Below are 15,725 nucleotides of genomic sequence, written 5' to 3' on the forward strand. Positions count from 1 at the left end.
AAGAAGCAGAGGTGAAAAGAGCTGATTTGTTATGAAGGCAAGGATTTATTGTTTATTGTGTGTGTGTGTGTGTGTGTGTGTGTGTGTGTGTGTGTGTGTGTGTGTGTGTGTGTGTGTGTGTGTGTGTGTGTGTGTGTGTGTGTGTGTGTGTGTGTGTGTGTGCGCAGTGTGTAGTGTGTAATTGAATTGGCAAAGGTGTGTTTATTGTGTATTGCCAAACCTTGAATGGAATCGTGGTTGACTGTCTGTTCCCATTCCTACAGATAGATATCATTGACAGCTGCCGTCAGCACACACTAACGCCCACACACACAAATCATGTGTGGTGTGTGTGTGAGCTCATATCACTCATGTAGTGGGGACATAGAGTGGTGATTATGGTTAGGCCGTGTTTGTGCCAGAGACTGTAAATAAAGATGGACAACGTGTTTCTACTTTTCCTACCATCCAGAAACGAAGCCAGAAAATATCCCATATATGATCGCTGCCATCTTGTGCATTTCAAGCCAGAGTCTGGGGGATGGAGCTGATACACAAGCGCGACCAATCACGAGCCAGTCTGGGCTGTCAATTATGCCATCTTACCTAGTTTGTACAGCATCAAGTAACTAATGAAAACTAAGCTTACTGGAAAACTAAACGCTTGGACAAACATCAATGTGATAATAACCTAACCATCCAATCCATGTCCCACCCAATAACATGGAGGAAGCTGAGGTCATAACCTACACTGCAGCCAGCCACCAATTGGCAATCAAAATGTCGTCCATCTTAAATAGTCAAAACCAACATGACAAAACCTGACAGGAATATAATTTCAAAATTCTGTGAGTGTGTGTGTGTTTGTGTATTGGTTCTTGCAGGTTGAGAAATGCAGTCTGTGACTTCCAGGCCAGAAAAAAAAGTTTCTGAAGAGAAAAGGTTTTAAAAACAAATATTATTTTATTTGCTTTCATCCTTTTTGTTTGTAAAACTCAGCAGAAGACTTTACAGCAGCGTTTGAAAAAATTATATAAAGCCAGAGTCGCTGCAACAAACAAAGAGTCTGATTGTGCTGGCACAGGGAAAAAAACGGCTTTTAACAGCAGCTGCTGATTCAAGCCACAGCTCGCAGCATAAATCATTAACATGTGCAGGTACGCTGCAGTGGAGGTTACTGAATAAGAGAAATGTACCTTTATGTTTTTTCGCCTGGGCTGTGGACCAGGTCTTATCTTTGAAGTCAGGTTTCTAAATGGAGAGAGGAGAGCGGGAGAGACCTGAGGTGTGGGGAAAGTCCGCAGCAGCCTGTCAGGGCTTCTGGCTGAGCCAACACCAAGCGGCTGGAGAGGCTGAAAACATTCCCATCCCTCTTCTGCTCTGTGTCTGTGATGCTCTGGCCGTCCCTTCATAGTTGAGGGTGTTTTCAGCCTGAAGCCACAGACGGAGCAGGAGACTTCCTGTCTGTCTCTTACCTGCAGAGCCACTGAAACAACATTTCCTGAGGGGAGTGATGACTCAGTTCATTATCCTCTGTTCATCGTAATGAACATGTTTCCCTTCATATCCATATTTTATTTTTATCCACCTCATGCTCTTATCTTATTTCTACTGTCCTCTCACAACAAAGTGTGGGAATTAAAAGCAGTTGTATACGTGATCCTATTATTGTATTACTGTACCACCTGTGGCTTGGATTTTACATCATATAAAAATGTACTAATATTACATGTGGTTAAAACAAAACAGCAGCTTTAAAAAAAACAACAACTCATCAGACATTTTTACAGCTGTATGCCACCACAAAAACTTTGGCCTGTTCGGCTTTTCCATCACCATGAAGACTGTGATGCTGTGGTCAATGTGATCATATTTAATAAATAAAAATCAGTTTCCATCTCCTTCTGTTGAGATGACTTTTAACTACTTTTCTTGTGCATGAATATCAGTCAATTGGTCACGATGGACCTCCCACCACTCTACTTATTTCTACTGCTTACACAGCACATTTAAACCATATTCCTTTTTTATATTTTTTATATTTTCTGTGAGGAATCATCCGTGACTCTGTGTGGCTCCTAATTAAAGTGATGCACTGTGGAGTAAATGAGGGTCTGACTTATCGGGCAGCTTTTGATTCATTGTGCCGTCGCCGCTGCTGCTACAGTTGCTATGGGTTTGGAGACGGGCACGATGACTTCAGTCGCAGTTTTTCTGTACTTATTTCCCCTAATTGAGCTAAGTCAAAGAAAAAAAACAACAAGAAGCCATATGGTGCAAGCACTTACAAACTGTCGCTGTTCTGTTCATATCTTGTAGCTGCAAGGCACTCGAATCAAAACACACAGCCTGCTTTTTACCCTCACAGTCATTAAGTCATTTTACACCCAGTCTAATTGCAATAGAGTGAAAAATCATTAGACAACGAGCCGCAGTGCAGACGCTCTCAGAGGTTAAATTAAGCTATTTGCAGGAGAGGAACCGTTCAGAAGACTTTTTTGTTTCAGTGATGATTTAATGGAGGATTGGGTTCAATTTGAGGATTAGGCTGCAACGTATTTATGAGGATCTGTTTTTGAGACGTAGACTTATTCGGTTCTTCCAAAGTAGTAAAGTGCATCTTCATCTCTGTGTCCCTGTACGAGCTGAGTCACTCGTCCGTGTCCATCTCCTTATGTTTTTGCATCACTCATCTTGCTCCATCCCGTCTCCAGCTTGTCCAGAAACATGATGCAAGGCTTTTAATGAGCTCGAAAGACAAGATCCTATTAGTCTGGTTCTTGCAGTAGCCACATGATTTTTTGTTTCCTGTTCTAAATCACTAAATGCATCCATCGCGTTTCTGAACTCCTGCCATCATCAACTTCAGATCCTCTAACCAAAAGCTCCTTCCTGTTTCCACGTCCAGGATTCATCAGTAGCCACTAAATCTCACTTAGAGTCAATCCTCTCACTCTGTGGATGCTTTTAAGATTCAAATTCATGTTGTTTTTGTGCTGTTTGTTCGTGTGTGTGTGCTGCATTGAAATGAACGAGTTTCTTTCATGAGTACAGGTTCACCGGGGCGCGTGTCTGGTGTCCATGTGTGTGTTTGGCACCAGTGTTCACTCTCAGTTGGACGTATGTGAACGACTTCCAGTGGTGACGAACAGAGAAAAAAGAAATTGCAGGGAGAAGAGAAGGAGAGGAGATTAAAGCAGAGGGAGATCAATACAGATGTGAACAGAGGGACACTGATACTCTCAGTGTGAAGGTGACTGTGTGTGTGTGTGTGTGTGTGTGTGTGTGTAGTATGTGTGTCGAGTATGTGTGTGAGTGTGTGCAAACGCATGCAAATACAAACAAGCATGCGCAACATTTCTAAATGTCATATTGAGCATATGTTTTCAGAAAAAAAACATATGCTCAATTTGAACAGTATTTTTCTTTCTCCATTTAAACAGCTGCTAAAAAATATCCGTTAAATATCCACATGCTGGTAAATTCATGTTTGTCGTATTTATAGTTGATCCAATCATCCGGATTGACACACACGTAGCCTCCTGCAAATCTTATTAGGATTTCGAGTTCTGATCTTAAGGTTTTATGGGAATAATTCACAGTTTGTGTTAAAATTGCTGAAAACAGCTATTGAAATGAGTGGGCTCATATTTTGGGGGGGTCAGACCGGATTGCCAGCAGACGTATGATACTGTTAATGTGACGCTGATTTGATGAGTTCTGCCTGAGGCAGGTCTGAGGCCTGAAAGTATTTTTTTAAATATTAACTAAGCAGCTAAGATGAGAGTAATTCAGCTTGGCTTCAGTGTTTATAATCAAGAGCTTTGAGTTCTTATTATCTTAACCTTTGTGAACGATACAGCAGTCAACATAACTGACATTTATTTTTATTTCAGACTTTGCCTTCATCATGAACAAAGTTAGCATGAGTGAACATAACTGAGATATAGTTTGATCTTAACATGAGCCCATGTGATGGACAGTATTTCTTTCTCTGTCTGTCTGGCTTGGCTCTAGACAAATCAAGACGATGTTCAGTTCAGATTTATGAAACTCTGATGATATGCATGCTAATCCTCTGGCAGCTCCCTGCATCATTTCATCTCTGACCACAGCATCCCTGCCGAGCTCTGGCAGCATCATGACCTTGGAGCCTGAACGCGCTTGGCTGCGGTTATTTCAGGATACTGATTCTTCTGCGAATAGTGTTTTATTTATTTTTTTTTGGTGTGGGTTTGTGTGTCAGCAACATACGTGCCAACCACCACATCAGTATGCCAGCTGGACAGTGGGAGTGAGACCTGTAGCTGTGCCGCCAAACAGGCAGACACACATGCTTGCACACACACTTACACATGCTGTCGTGCCAGGGTTGCTTCTCCTGCCAGTCGGGCAGATTTGATATCATGTAAGAGGGAGTCCACCTCACACCAAAAAAACTGCATCTAGGGAAACACACACATTTGAATTGTTGGTGGAGCCAGACCACAACTCGGCTTCTCTGTGGCTGATGTCCCTCGATTACTTGGGATAGGTTAATTCCAGATTAATAGGATGATGATAATCTGGGATTACGCTCACATAATTGTCTGTTTCTCTAAATTGAACAACAGTTCATGGGATTAAAAACACTGGATTATTTTCCCTGCCTCTTCCTCCTCCTCCTTTCATGTATTTATGATGGAGCTGACACAATTGCTGCAGCTGTTGCCATGGTAATGCACATTTATATTAGTATTATAATGTTTTTTTGTCTTTTAATCACACATTTTTAAATCAATATCAAGATCATTATCCTTATTATATATAATAATACAATAGCAATTCCAAATAACCCATGAAATAAGAAATACAAATCCGACATTATTCATTACTTGAATTACCTCTGACTTTTTGGGAAGCAGCCATGTTGTTCGTCTTTATCTAAAATGTATGTAAAGTCTGTAAACCTGAACATGAAACTATCTCCACTGCACTTACCTGCCTTCTTTGTGTGTTTGGGTCCTTGAACACAACACGGCAAATCAAAATTATAATTTAATTAAACACAATACATAAATCTTAGCATAAACTAGAAGAGTTCATTCTTTGAGTGGCTCATCCATCCATGAATGTTCTCTCTATCATGGTCTGGGTCATGTACAGCTGAAGTGCAGAAAAAAAACATCAGATTTAATAATATAAAACATTTGAGGCTTTATTATCTCCACTGGTTTTCCATCAATCTTTCAAACTCTGGTCGGCGTGGCCTCGAAACAGGTATAGAATGAATAACTATTCAAATGACCCCTGACCCAGACCTGGTAAGTACTTTGTTGGTACAGTAAATACAGCTGATGTGAACCACTGTGTTAAAGTCAAGTGGTAATTGAGCCAAATCCACTCTTTTATCATTAGTTCTGCTGTGTGTGTGTGTGTGTGTGTGTGTGTGTGTGTGTGTGTGTCACATCCACATTAATTCTCTGGATAGTAACATGGATGACAGCCTGTAATAAAAGAAAACCTGATAATTACAGTAAAGAGCTCTGCCGCGTAGTGAAACAGCACTTTCATTTCGGCGGAGTTATGTTGCCATGGAATTTGGCTCGCAAACTCACCCCATCTGTCACCCGCTTCACTTTGTCTTTCCATTGTTTTCTTCCTGTTTCCTCATCTCTTTTGTTCTCTCTCTCTCTCTCTCTCTCTCTCTCTCTCTCGCTCTGTCTCTGTCTGTCGTTCCCTGTGTTTATTCTCTCCTGCTGCCGTCTTGTCTGTATCTCAAATCTATATCAGACTCCTTTTCCCTTCTGCCACGCTCCTAACTTTTTGTTATTTCTGATATCGTCTTCGTCCACCGTCTTCACACGCTCAGTTTTTGTCTTTGCCAGGATACATTGTTGTGTTCCGCCCCTTCCTCCATCTGTTTCTCGCCCCCTACTATCAACCTCTTCCGTCTCCGAACAGAAACACACCGGTGAACATACTGCGCACATGGATCCGAGCCACTGAGTGCTTTTTGCCTTGCTTGTTTGGGTAATGATCCGCAACACTGGTATTGAATAGAGCATTGAGCAGTACGTCAATAAATGCTGATAGAAGTACTGTTACTTGATGCGAGGAAAGCACTAAAACAAAAGACATTTCCACAATAAAAGGTCTCTCGCTCTGCAATTACTTTCATCAGCCTGCTTATAAATTCACGCTCGTTGATGAGATTCGTCGTTGAGGCGCGCTCGTTGTTTATTGTAATTCGCCGTCTCCCTGACTGCGAAACCCGTCTGAACCCTGGGAACAGAACAGATCCAAGAGAAAATGCCAGTGGCAGAGTTGGAGTCTTTCATTTTAAAAAATATAATAAACTTAAAGTGGATTTTTGATGAGAGGCAAAACAAACACCCCAAGTAAAATCATTTTATGAAGTGAGTTTATTCACTGGAGGGATTAAAAAACAAAACAATAGGCCCATTGACACAGATGAGGAAATGCTCCACTCCAACTCTTCCAGGAGCGTTCACTCACAAAAGAGTTTGGCCTGAAATGCAAACTTCATGTATTTAAATTAGATATAAAATGTTCATGTAACTTTAGTACATAAAGGGCCACATTTAATGAACAGGTTTCTATCATGTGAATATATATCAAATAACTTGAATGTGATTTGATTAAATAAAGTCACACTGATGCGAAAACTGTATTTAAATATACTTTCATTTAATCTTTATTTTCTCTTTCTGATGATCTCCTACTGGAATGACCTAACATTAAAGTCTTTGAGTTTCTGTTGTTGTTTTAAATCTTTTTGTTGTTGCAGTTTTGTCTCTTTGTAGTTGTTGTGATTCTCTTCATGGTTGTTTTGCATCACTTTGTTATTGTTTTGCCTCTTTTTGTGGTTGTTGAGACCTTTTGTGATAGTCTTAGATCTATTTGTGGTTGTTTAACTTCCCTTTGTCACAACTTTAAATCTCTATGTAGTAATTTGATGGTCTTAACTTCAACCCAGTCTGCCACTGGGTCTATCCCAGTAGCCACATTCAGTGATGCATCTGTGACTGTGGTTAAAAGACCATATGAAGCATTTCTCACAAATCACTGAAGCTTACACAATTCAGCTGATCCGTGTGGGTCTAATCAGTCCCATTCAAACAGGTCTCAATATTTTACTTTACTTTCATTTTAATCCCATTATCACTGGTTTTCTCCTTCACAGAGATGAAAAGTTTAGTATTCTTGAAGCGGGATCCTCATATTTTATCATCTCAGTCGTCCATGTGATGTAACACAATTTATTATTCATGTTTTGCCCGTTATTAGGGGAATATTTCAGCTTAATTTTGGAGACGGCTGCGTTTCTTTGTCAGCTTGGCGAATGACTGTAAACACACTAAATCACCCACGAGCCTCAACCGCTGTTTCTGCAGCAAAGAAGGAAGAAATCAAAGCAGATTTCAAACGTGAATTGATTTAAACAGCTGTTATTTACCGCATGTTTACAAAGTGCGAGTTGTGGCTCGACTGCTCAGCGTTAGCGGCTCATGCAACCGAATATCCAGCTGTGTGTTTCTTACAGAAAGGCACCTTGGGAGTCGTAATTCCTTTTAAATCTGTAAATTGGCAGTTTTGCCTCTTTGACTTATCAAAGAACAAGATATTTTCAAACTTTTAAATCTTGATAGTTCAATATGGAGGTTCAAGCCCTTCGAAAGGCTCCACCTGACACTTTCTCCGACAAAACCTTATGTTCGCTAGGCAAAGCTCCTTAACTTCAAACTCTGTGCATTTTATCTTCCGTCCAACACCTTGTTAAGCACACCATGAGTTTTTCCTTATCTTACAGGATTTCTGTCCATTTCAATGCACATTTTTATCAAGTATAACCTTCCTTGGAAATTCAATCATCATGGGACTATTTTTTGAATATATATCTGTTATATATATCTATGCTCTCAAGTAAAGTGGCTTGTGGTGTTTGAAGAGACGGCTGCAGATGCACATTATCCTTTTTTCGTAAAAGTCATGTTTCCTTTTTGTTGTCAGGATTTAATTTTCCAGTAAAACGGCCTGCGACAACAAAGCTTTCTGTTTGTGGATGTTGCTGCTTGTGATTGCTGCGAACACACAACTGTTAACCCCCTCATCTCCTCTTTTCTGGCACACACACACACACACACACACACTGGCTGTTGAGCATAAACACACACCCACGTGAACAGATGACTGGGTGTTTTGCATTCGAGGAGATTCTTGGATACAGATAATCCTCTGATCCAGTAAATTCACACGGAAACACACATACTTACATGCAGATGGAAAAACACAGTCCCACACACACAAACTCTCACTAACAGGGATGCGTAGAGTGGAACATGGTCTTTGCTGCTAATGATTTTCAGAGTGTAGCTCCACACTGACTCTTGAAAAGGGGTTGTGACAATATAAGGAGAAAAAGAAACGCCAAAATAAAAGATAAGTATATAAGCAGAAGTTTTCTAAGTGTACTTTCTTCACTTGAAGCCTTTTTTCCTCCACTTTGTCCCTTTCTCTTCATCTCACACACGTTTCCCTCCCTCTCATCTCCTCCTTCCGTCACATCTTTTTCCTCCCCTCGCCCTCTCTGTCTTTTCTCCTCCTCCATCTCTCTCTTTCTCCCCAGAGGCACTTGTAAATGATAGAATGAGAGGAGAAGAAGAGGGTAGACAGGGTAATACGTTTCAGAGCTGAAAGTCTCTATTGTCACTGAGTCTGTCAGTAGAAGGCGGGAGGAGAGGAGCTATCTCTTCTTTCTTTCATTCTTTCTCCATCCTTTCACCACTCACTCCTTTTTCTGTCCATTCATTCACTTGCTCCGACTCCTCTCTCCCCTCATCCTGAGGCCGAAGAGCCAAACTCCATTACGAGGTGAAATCTGACCGTGGCACTGCTTCACGTGTCACTTAAGTAACACGGAGGCAGGAGGTGTCTCGGAACAGGACGGCCGGTTAACAACCAGCCTGTCGTGTGGTGTCTGTGCTCAGATGGCCTGACCAGTGACTCTGTTAGGACAAACCAAGTCATGGGGAAGTGAACACGGAACCAGACTTCACAGGAAAGTTGGAAAGTTATGTCATAAAAACAGCTAATCAAACCGCAGAACATTTTCTTTTTAATATCACTTCAGAATTTGTACTTTTTGTTATGCATAGATCCGTGCATAACAGTTTCAGACAAAGCAGTTACAGTTACTCCACAGATATTAGCATTGAGCTCCTCTAACATTGTCTGACTCAGAAGGATCAAAATCGAAGCAGAAGAACAGACATAACGTTTTTTTTATTCTTCTTTTTTGACAATGGAACTCAACATTTGACTGATTGGCCGTAGTAACAGGTGGATTATTCTAGTGACGCTAATAAAGCAGCGGTTTAAAATCATTACATCATGTCATTAAATTAGTTCTCAAACTGTACAAACAAACTAAATGTGTTTGTTGGTTTACCATTTCTAAATGTGTTGATTTGCTTCCTTTGGACAACTTTGCCACATTATAAATTAATTGATATATTTGCTGATCAGTAAATACAATTAAATACACAACTACTCACAAGCCACAGCACTACAACATAGATTTTTTTGTCAGTGAAGTGAATGTTTTTTTTTTTATGATTTAAAGCAGTAACGATTTGTGCTGTGGATCAATACGACCCTCTGCCCTTTAACAACCACGTTAGAGATGATAAGACAAGTTTTCACTGACACATGGAAAATCAGGGGTCTAACAATACATCTAGTGCCAATGCTGGTAAGAGTTAACGTGCAGTTCACACTCTGAATCTAATCTCCTAAAAAGAGCATGTAATTCTCCTGAAGTGATTGACGCACCGTGTAATCAGATCTGACGGAGATATTGACACACAGACCCCCCCGTGATCCCATTTATGTTTCGGGTCAAGTCTTGGTTTCCAGTTGGCTCCATTACAACAAATGAATCTCATGTTCAATCTGTATAGCGCTTCTTTTGTTCAGCTTTGATTCATGAGTTATGTGGTGAGAAGGGAAACAGCACGAGACAGGAAACGAGCAGGAAACAAGAAACAGAAGCAGAGAACTCCCACAATCTGTGAATGAACGACACGTCACACAAAAACCCTCAGAACCAACAAAACACACGAGTGCTCCCATCTTTCATCCCATGTTTGTTATCAAGTCTGACCAAGTCTGAATCACAGCCTCAGATAGGTCCACTCACTGTGTGTGTGTGTGTGTGTGTGTGTGTGTGTGTGTGTGTGTGTGTGTGTGTGTGTGTGTGTGTGTGTGTCTGTGAGTGTCTGTGAGTGTCTGTGTGTGTGTGATGTGAACTCATGCTAACTGCCTCAGGTCTTTCAGTGTGTTGTGTACACGTGCTGCTATCCTAATAGCTCAAAGATTTGGTTCATTATTGTGGGGAAATATTTGGTGTGTGTGTGTGTGTGTATGCTTGTGTACAGTGTCTATTTACAGACAAAGCAGTGTTGTATTCCCCAAAGTGCAATGGGTGTCCCAGATAGAGCGATCAAGCAGCATGATTATAATGTATGACTCTAATATCAGCACATAAGCATGAGATATTGCGTGTGTGTGTTTGTGTGATAATTGTGCTGCCATCAACAACACATTACATCTCTCACTTATCATTTCTCTCTCTACCAACATTGGCTCAAAACCACATTCTAGCTTTTCTTTCTCACATGTTCATTATTTGTGTTTCCTCTCATTTTCACACACACTTGTATTATTATTATTATATTATTTCTTCTACCTCTATTCAAATCATCAAACCAGTTGGAAGCTAACTCACTTCTACGTGTCGCTTTATGATACTGGTTGTCACAGGTTTTCAACAGAATTCAAATTTGAATGAACACAGATCTTTGTGGTTCCAGAAATCCTAACGTGTAGCACATTGCTAATGAAATACACAGTAACATTATAGTTTATAGATTTTAATTTCCCTTCAACAAAGCCTAATATGTAAAGGACTCTGCCATGGCTTTACATGTTTAAATTTAAAGGAGAGGGGCAGAAATATATATTTAATATGTGGCTTTAATAATGACATCACTTAAAGGCATCGGAACTAATTAAATTATACGAGTTTTGGTATAAAAAACACATGACAATTTTTTTGTGCTAGAACTTTTTTTCTCGTCCTATTTCTTTTGTTATTGTGTCTTTCATGTTTCGCCCAAGAGCTAAGTAACAGCTCGCTGAGACGAAATGAAAACACCATGTTCCACTCACTGTCTCATTAGTGTGAGCGAGGAGAGAAACGGGAGGCGCGAGTGGGAGTGGAGAGGATGATGGGCAGCAGTGGTCAGGAGGAGAGGGCTGTGGGGACTATTTGCATTCAGCCGGTGTGCGATGGTAAAGAGGTGCGTTATGAACACAAAACCTTGTTGGCATCGATCACGCTACTTTGCCTGTGCGGTGTTGATTTGAGGAGACCTCTCAACACCGAACTCCCGTCAATGCTAAGTGGATTATTAGCTCATGTACCTGTACGGGCCTCATCTCTCCGTCATCATCTCCTCTTCTCCCAGCAGCAGATATACTGAGTTCATACACATGTGTAGCACCAGACATGTTCACTGTGCAGAAGAATGATCAGTGGAAACTTTTCAAGATTTCCAAAACCGTGTCTCTAAAAACTGGGATCACTTATGTCTGACATTTTTTGTAACTTTCAAAACGACGAGCAAACAAGCGATAATCGTCCAGATGTGTGGAGCTGAAAATGGAAGCAGGGTTTCAACATCTCTTTTACGCTCATTTTCGTTTATCGGAAGTTTATTATATAGTTGCAGACGCCATGAATTCCTCTGAGGAGAGACTGTGTGTGCTGTTACCCTGCTATTCTTGTCCTAATGTATTTTCACACATATTCCCATGTGAATTAAAATGTATCGCAAAGACGACTAATGTTTTTGAGAAAATAATATATTATGCTCATTTTAAGGTTCATAATTTTTAGGTTCCATGCTCTAATAATTGGAAAATGCATCACTTTCCTCACACTGTCCATTGCTGCTGCTCCTCTCTTCAGCCTCTGTCTGAAACACGTGGTTTTAGCTCCTGTCTCTTTACGGCCGACTAGCCGCCGTGCATCATGCAAATGTGGGTCATGGTGTCGTGTTGACATCAGGATGATGAAGTATTCGCCAGATTACAGATGAGGTGTTTCAAAAAGACTTTCAAAAGGACTTTAGGCTTTTTCACTTTGCAGAACTTTTACATTCACAAAAAACCTATAACACACTAGAGGAAAGAAAAACTGAAAAAGCATCGTGTCTCCTTTAAAAATAGGACAGAAATACATAGTTTCATGTGTGTGAAATTGATCCAATGACGCTTTCACAGACATGATCCTGTCCAGAGTTTTTAATGATAAATAGGAAACAATTAGATTTTTCTTTCTTTTAAACATGTGACGCATGTGATTTCTTGGTGTGACACTGACACTGGTGGAGAACGTTCACTAATGAGTGACATTTTGGATTTTCCCACAGCGAGAGCTCTCAAACTCCGACTTGTTTTAAAAGGAGGTTGTGGCTGCAGGGTTGTTTTGTTGGAGCCCAAACAGCGAAGCCTGCTCCTGTGTTTTAATGATCCTGGCTCCCAGGACGACAGGGTTGTATTTATCGTCCGGGGCCGGAGATTTAAAACCAAACGTTCTTTTAAATTAGTCTGAGCCGGCAATTTCACACACACACACACACACACACACACACACACACACACACACACACACGAACACACACAAACACACACACACACATTTAGATAGCATTTGATCCCTCGGTACTCAAGGGGGGATAGATAGATTTGAGATGATATAACATACGGTGTGGCTTGATCACTGAGCAGCGTAATTACCTTTCATGTTGTGTTTACACTGACTGACTTCAAAGTCTTTGTTTATTTTTTTAGGAATATATGTTTTCTGAGGCCTGTGCATCTTATTAAATGCGGCATTATGCAGAGCGGCTCCCTTGAAACCATTATTTCTGCACATGTTGCTTTGATACACGTACAGAATTGCTTTGAAGCTAAAAGCTCTCCCTGTCCCTCGCTCCCAACATCCCTCGTTCCCATCGTCTGTTTTTCTTTCTCTTTTTTTATCCTGCCTTTTTTTCCGTTATCCTCTCAACGATGCTAACTGTTCTCCCCTCTGTCCTCCTCTCCTCAGTGGGCCGCTTGTTGATCGAGTTCAGCTCCCAGATGACGATGGAGCGAGTGCAGAAAGAAAACCCCAACGTGACGGAGGGAGGCCGCTACACCCCTCCAGACTGTCGGCCTAGATGGAAGGTCTGTAACACACGCACGCACGCACACACGCACATTTCTCTCACGTCAGTTTTATTTAATGGGAACTTAATCCAGGACAAACGAGTATATTGATAATGTCTACGATTACCAATCTGCCATTATCTATCTTTAAAATCTTCTCTGAATTTGTTTGCATTATTTGAGGTCTATCGATATAAAGATCCGACCACTCCTCGCCCTGATTATCTGTTCTTGCTCTTTTTAACTTTAGTGAGCGTTATGAAGTTTGTAACTGACTGATAGTCATCACCACTTTATTGACCACATTCAGGCCCAGCAACTTCAACAGTAGTGCTGAACTGTAGATAAGTTTTAAAGACTTGGAGCTTATCTCCAATATTCAGTGAGGAAACTTTTATAATATGAATCATTCTAAACCGAGTTTTGTGGATTTGTTAAAGCAGCAGCTCGTCTGGTTCAGGAAGCCGGGGATCATGGGTAATATCCACCGTTCAGTTGTGTTTCAGTCCATTGAGTGGGACGACACAGTCCGAGCTCCAGTCAATAACTTTTCCTCTACATGAAACCAACCTCATCGCTCAGACATGGAGCCCAACGGAATTAATCACCATGTGTGGCTTACTTTGTGGTAATTTTCAAAGGATGATAATGTTACGTGGGTTCTCCGTGTAGTAGTACAATCAAATGTATGTGGAAACAGCTTAAAGTCCTCAAGTAGCTTAATGTAGTCATTTCCCATCCTGACCAGTGCTCCCTGGCAGAAGAGATATTGTATCTCAGTGGGAGCTTCCTGGTTTAATAAAGGGCAAACACAAATAGATAGTGTATAAAGTGGCAATTTCCTGACACATAGTTAAAAGCCTTGCTTTTGGAAAAAAAAACGTGAATTACTTCCCTTATTATCTTTACTTATTTGTGTCCCACACTCTGAAATATTGATTGGAGTAAAATACATTTTTTTCTACAGGCTCATTTAGGGTCATTAAAACAAGCTTTATTCTCCACTATTAAGGCCTCATCACAGAAAAGGGCATTAACGCTGATAGATGCTGCTCAATGGAGTGATTAAATAAAAAAGATACTGTTGAAAATGATGTGCAGTGCGGCAAATTAGTCACAATTAATTACATATGATGAAAACTACATCTCATTATTCACAGATTGGTGGCGAGGAAGTGCTTAAAGTTTCCTGATATATTTATATTCTCACTAGTTACCCGACATTCAAAATGAAAATGGCCAAAGTATGCAAAATCACTTTGTTGTACTCATAACATCTCCGAGGCTTCGGTGATAGAGATCTCCAATATTCACATGGTGTGAGTTTCCAGTGCTTTCGATATCCCCTGCTTTTAGGGGTTTTGCACTTTTATTCCGAATCTATATAGAAATTTATAGGAATTAAAAAAGGGATGAATAATTTATATTTTGGAAAAGGATTTAAAGCTTGGTCGTACAACCTGGACGTGCAAGTAGAAGTGTAAGTACATACATACTGTATAGGAGAGTGACAATATGTGAATGAAGAACGTTATGTATTTGAGTCGTGAATTATAATATTACCACTATTATTTGAATAACAAAACATGTATATGTGAAATTTCTACTACTCCAAAATTCTTTAGGATTTTTTAAATTACTAGAAAGACATTTTCTCATAATAATTAGATTTGGCCGTGTGGGTCATGGTGTATTTTTAGTTTCTTCTATGTTTCCCAATCAGCATTTTCCCTCATCTTCCAAAAATGTATCCCAAACCTAATCCCTCTGCCTAAATAGGATTATAAATTCTGCATTTATCTCATGACCTTTGAAATTTTCCAGTGGATCATGTCTGTGTCACTACTCAGAATGTAAAAACATCCCCAGCATCAGGAAACACTAGGTATTAATTGGTACCTACCCCAATAATTGAGAGTAGACGATTAATAAATACAGTAGGTCTACATTCAGTTTCTTTTTCTAATATTATTAGTTATGTTGTCATTTTGGTTTTAGTTTTCTATAAAAGAAGTGTAAATAAATGAGTGGTCACTGAAGCCGGCAGACAGTCATGGTGAGAATATAAAGAAACCAAGGTCAATCTGCTGCCAATCTTCATCAGAGCACAAAATTACCATGAACCTACAATTACAGTTCAACCTTGAACTGTTTGGACAGCCGAGAGTGACTCACTGTCTCACGCCCCGGACGCCGCTGAGCGCTGCTGAGCGCCGCTTCGTTCATAATGAACATGAAGCCACTTCACATACGCAGAGACATTAACCAGGAGGAGGATTTTCTACGGAAATGATTTTGTGGGGGAGAACATTTCGGCGTCTGATGAAACAAAGCTCATTTTAGAATAATCAGTCAAACGAGCAGCACTTAGTGCTCTGACAGAGAATCACACTCTTGTTCTCTCTGTCCACACCTACACAACCGTTTCAGATACAGCAGATATGCAGATTATGCTCGTGTCTTGTTTG

At 40.4% G+C, this 15,725-nt stretch overlaps 1 protein-coding gene across 3 annotated transcripts in view; it reads left to right on the forward strand.

Annotated features, from left to right (window-relative positions):
- Positions 1–15,725, forward strand: part of b4galt2 (UDP-Gal:betaGlcNAc beta 1,4- galactosyltransferase, polypeptide 2) — a 121,226-nt gene that overhangs the window by 43,344 nt on the left and 62,157 nt on the right. For all 3 annotated transcript variants that reach the window (XM_034613945.1, XM_034613946.1, XM_034613948.1), the window contains one exon: positions 13,157–13,275. In XM_034613945.1, coding sequence (XP_034469836.1) covers positions 13,157–13,275 — 119 coding nt within the window. The remainder of the gene's footprint in view (positions 1–13,156; positions 13,276–15,725) is intronic.

The sequence above is a fragment of the Hippoglossus hippoglossus genome, chromosome 17, assembly GCF_009819705.1.
Source record: "Hippoglossus hippoglossus isolate fHipHip1 chromosome 17, fHipHip1.pri, whole genome shotgun sequence".
In the NCBI taxonomy this organism is placed as follows: domain Eukaryota; kingdom Metazoa; phylum Chordata; class Actinopteri; order Pleuronectiformes; family Pleuronectidae; genus Hippoglossus; species Hippoglossus hippoglossus.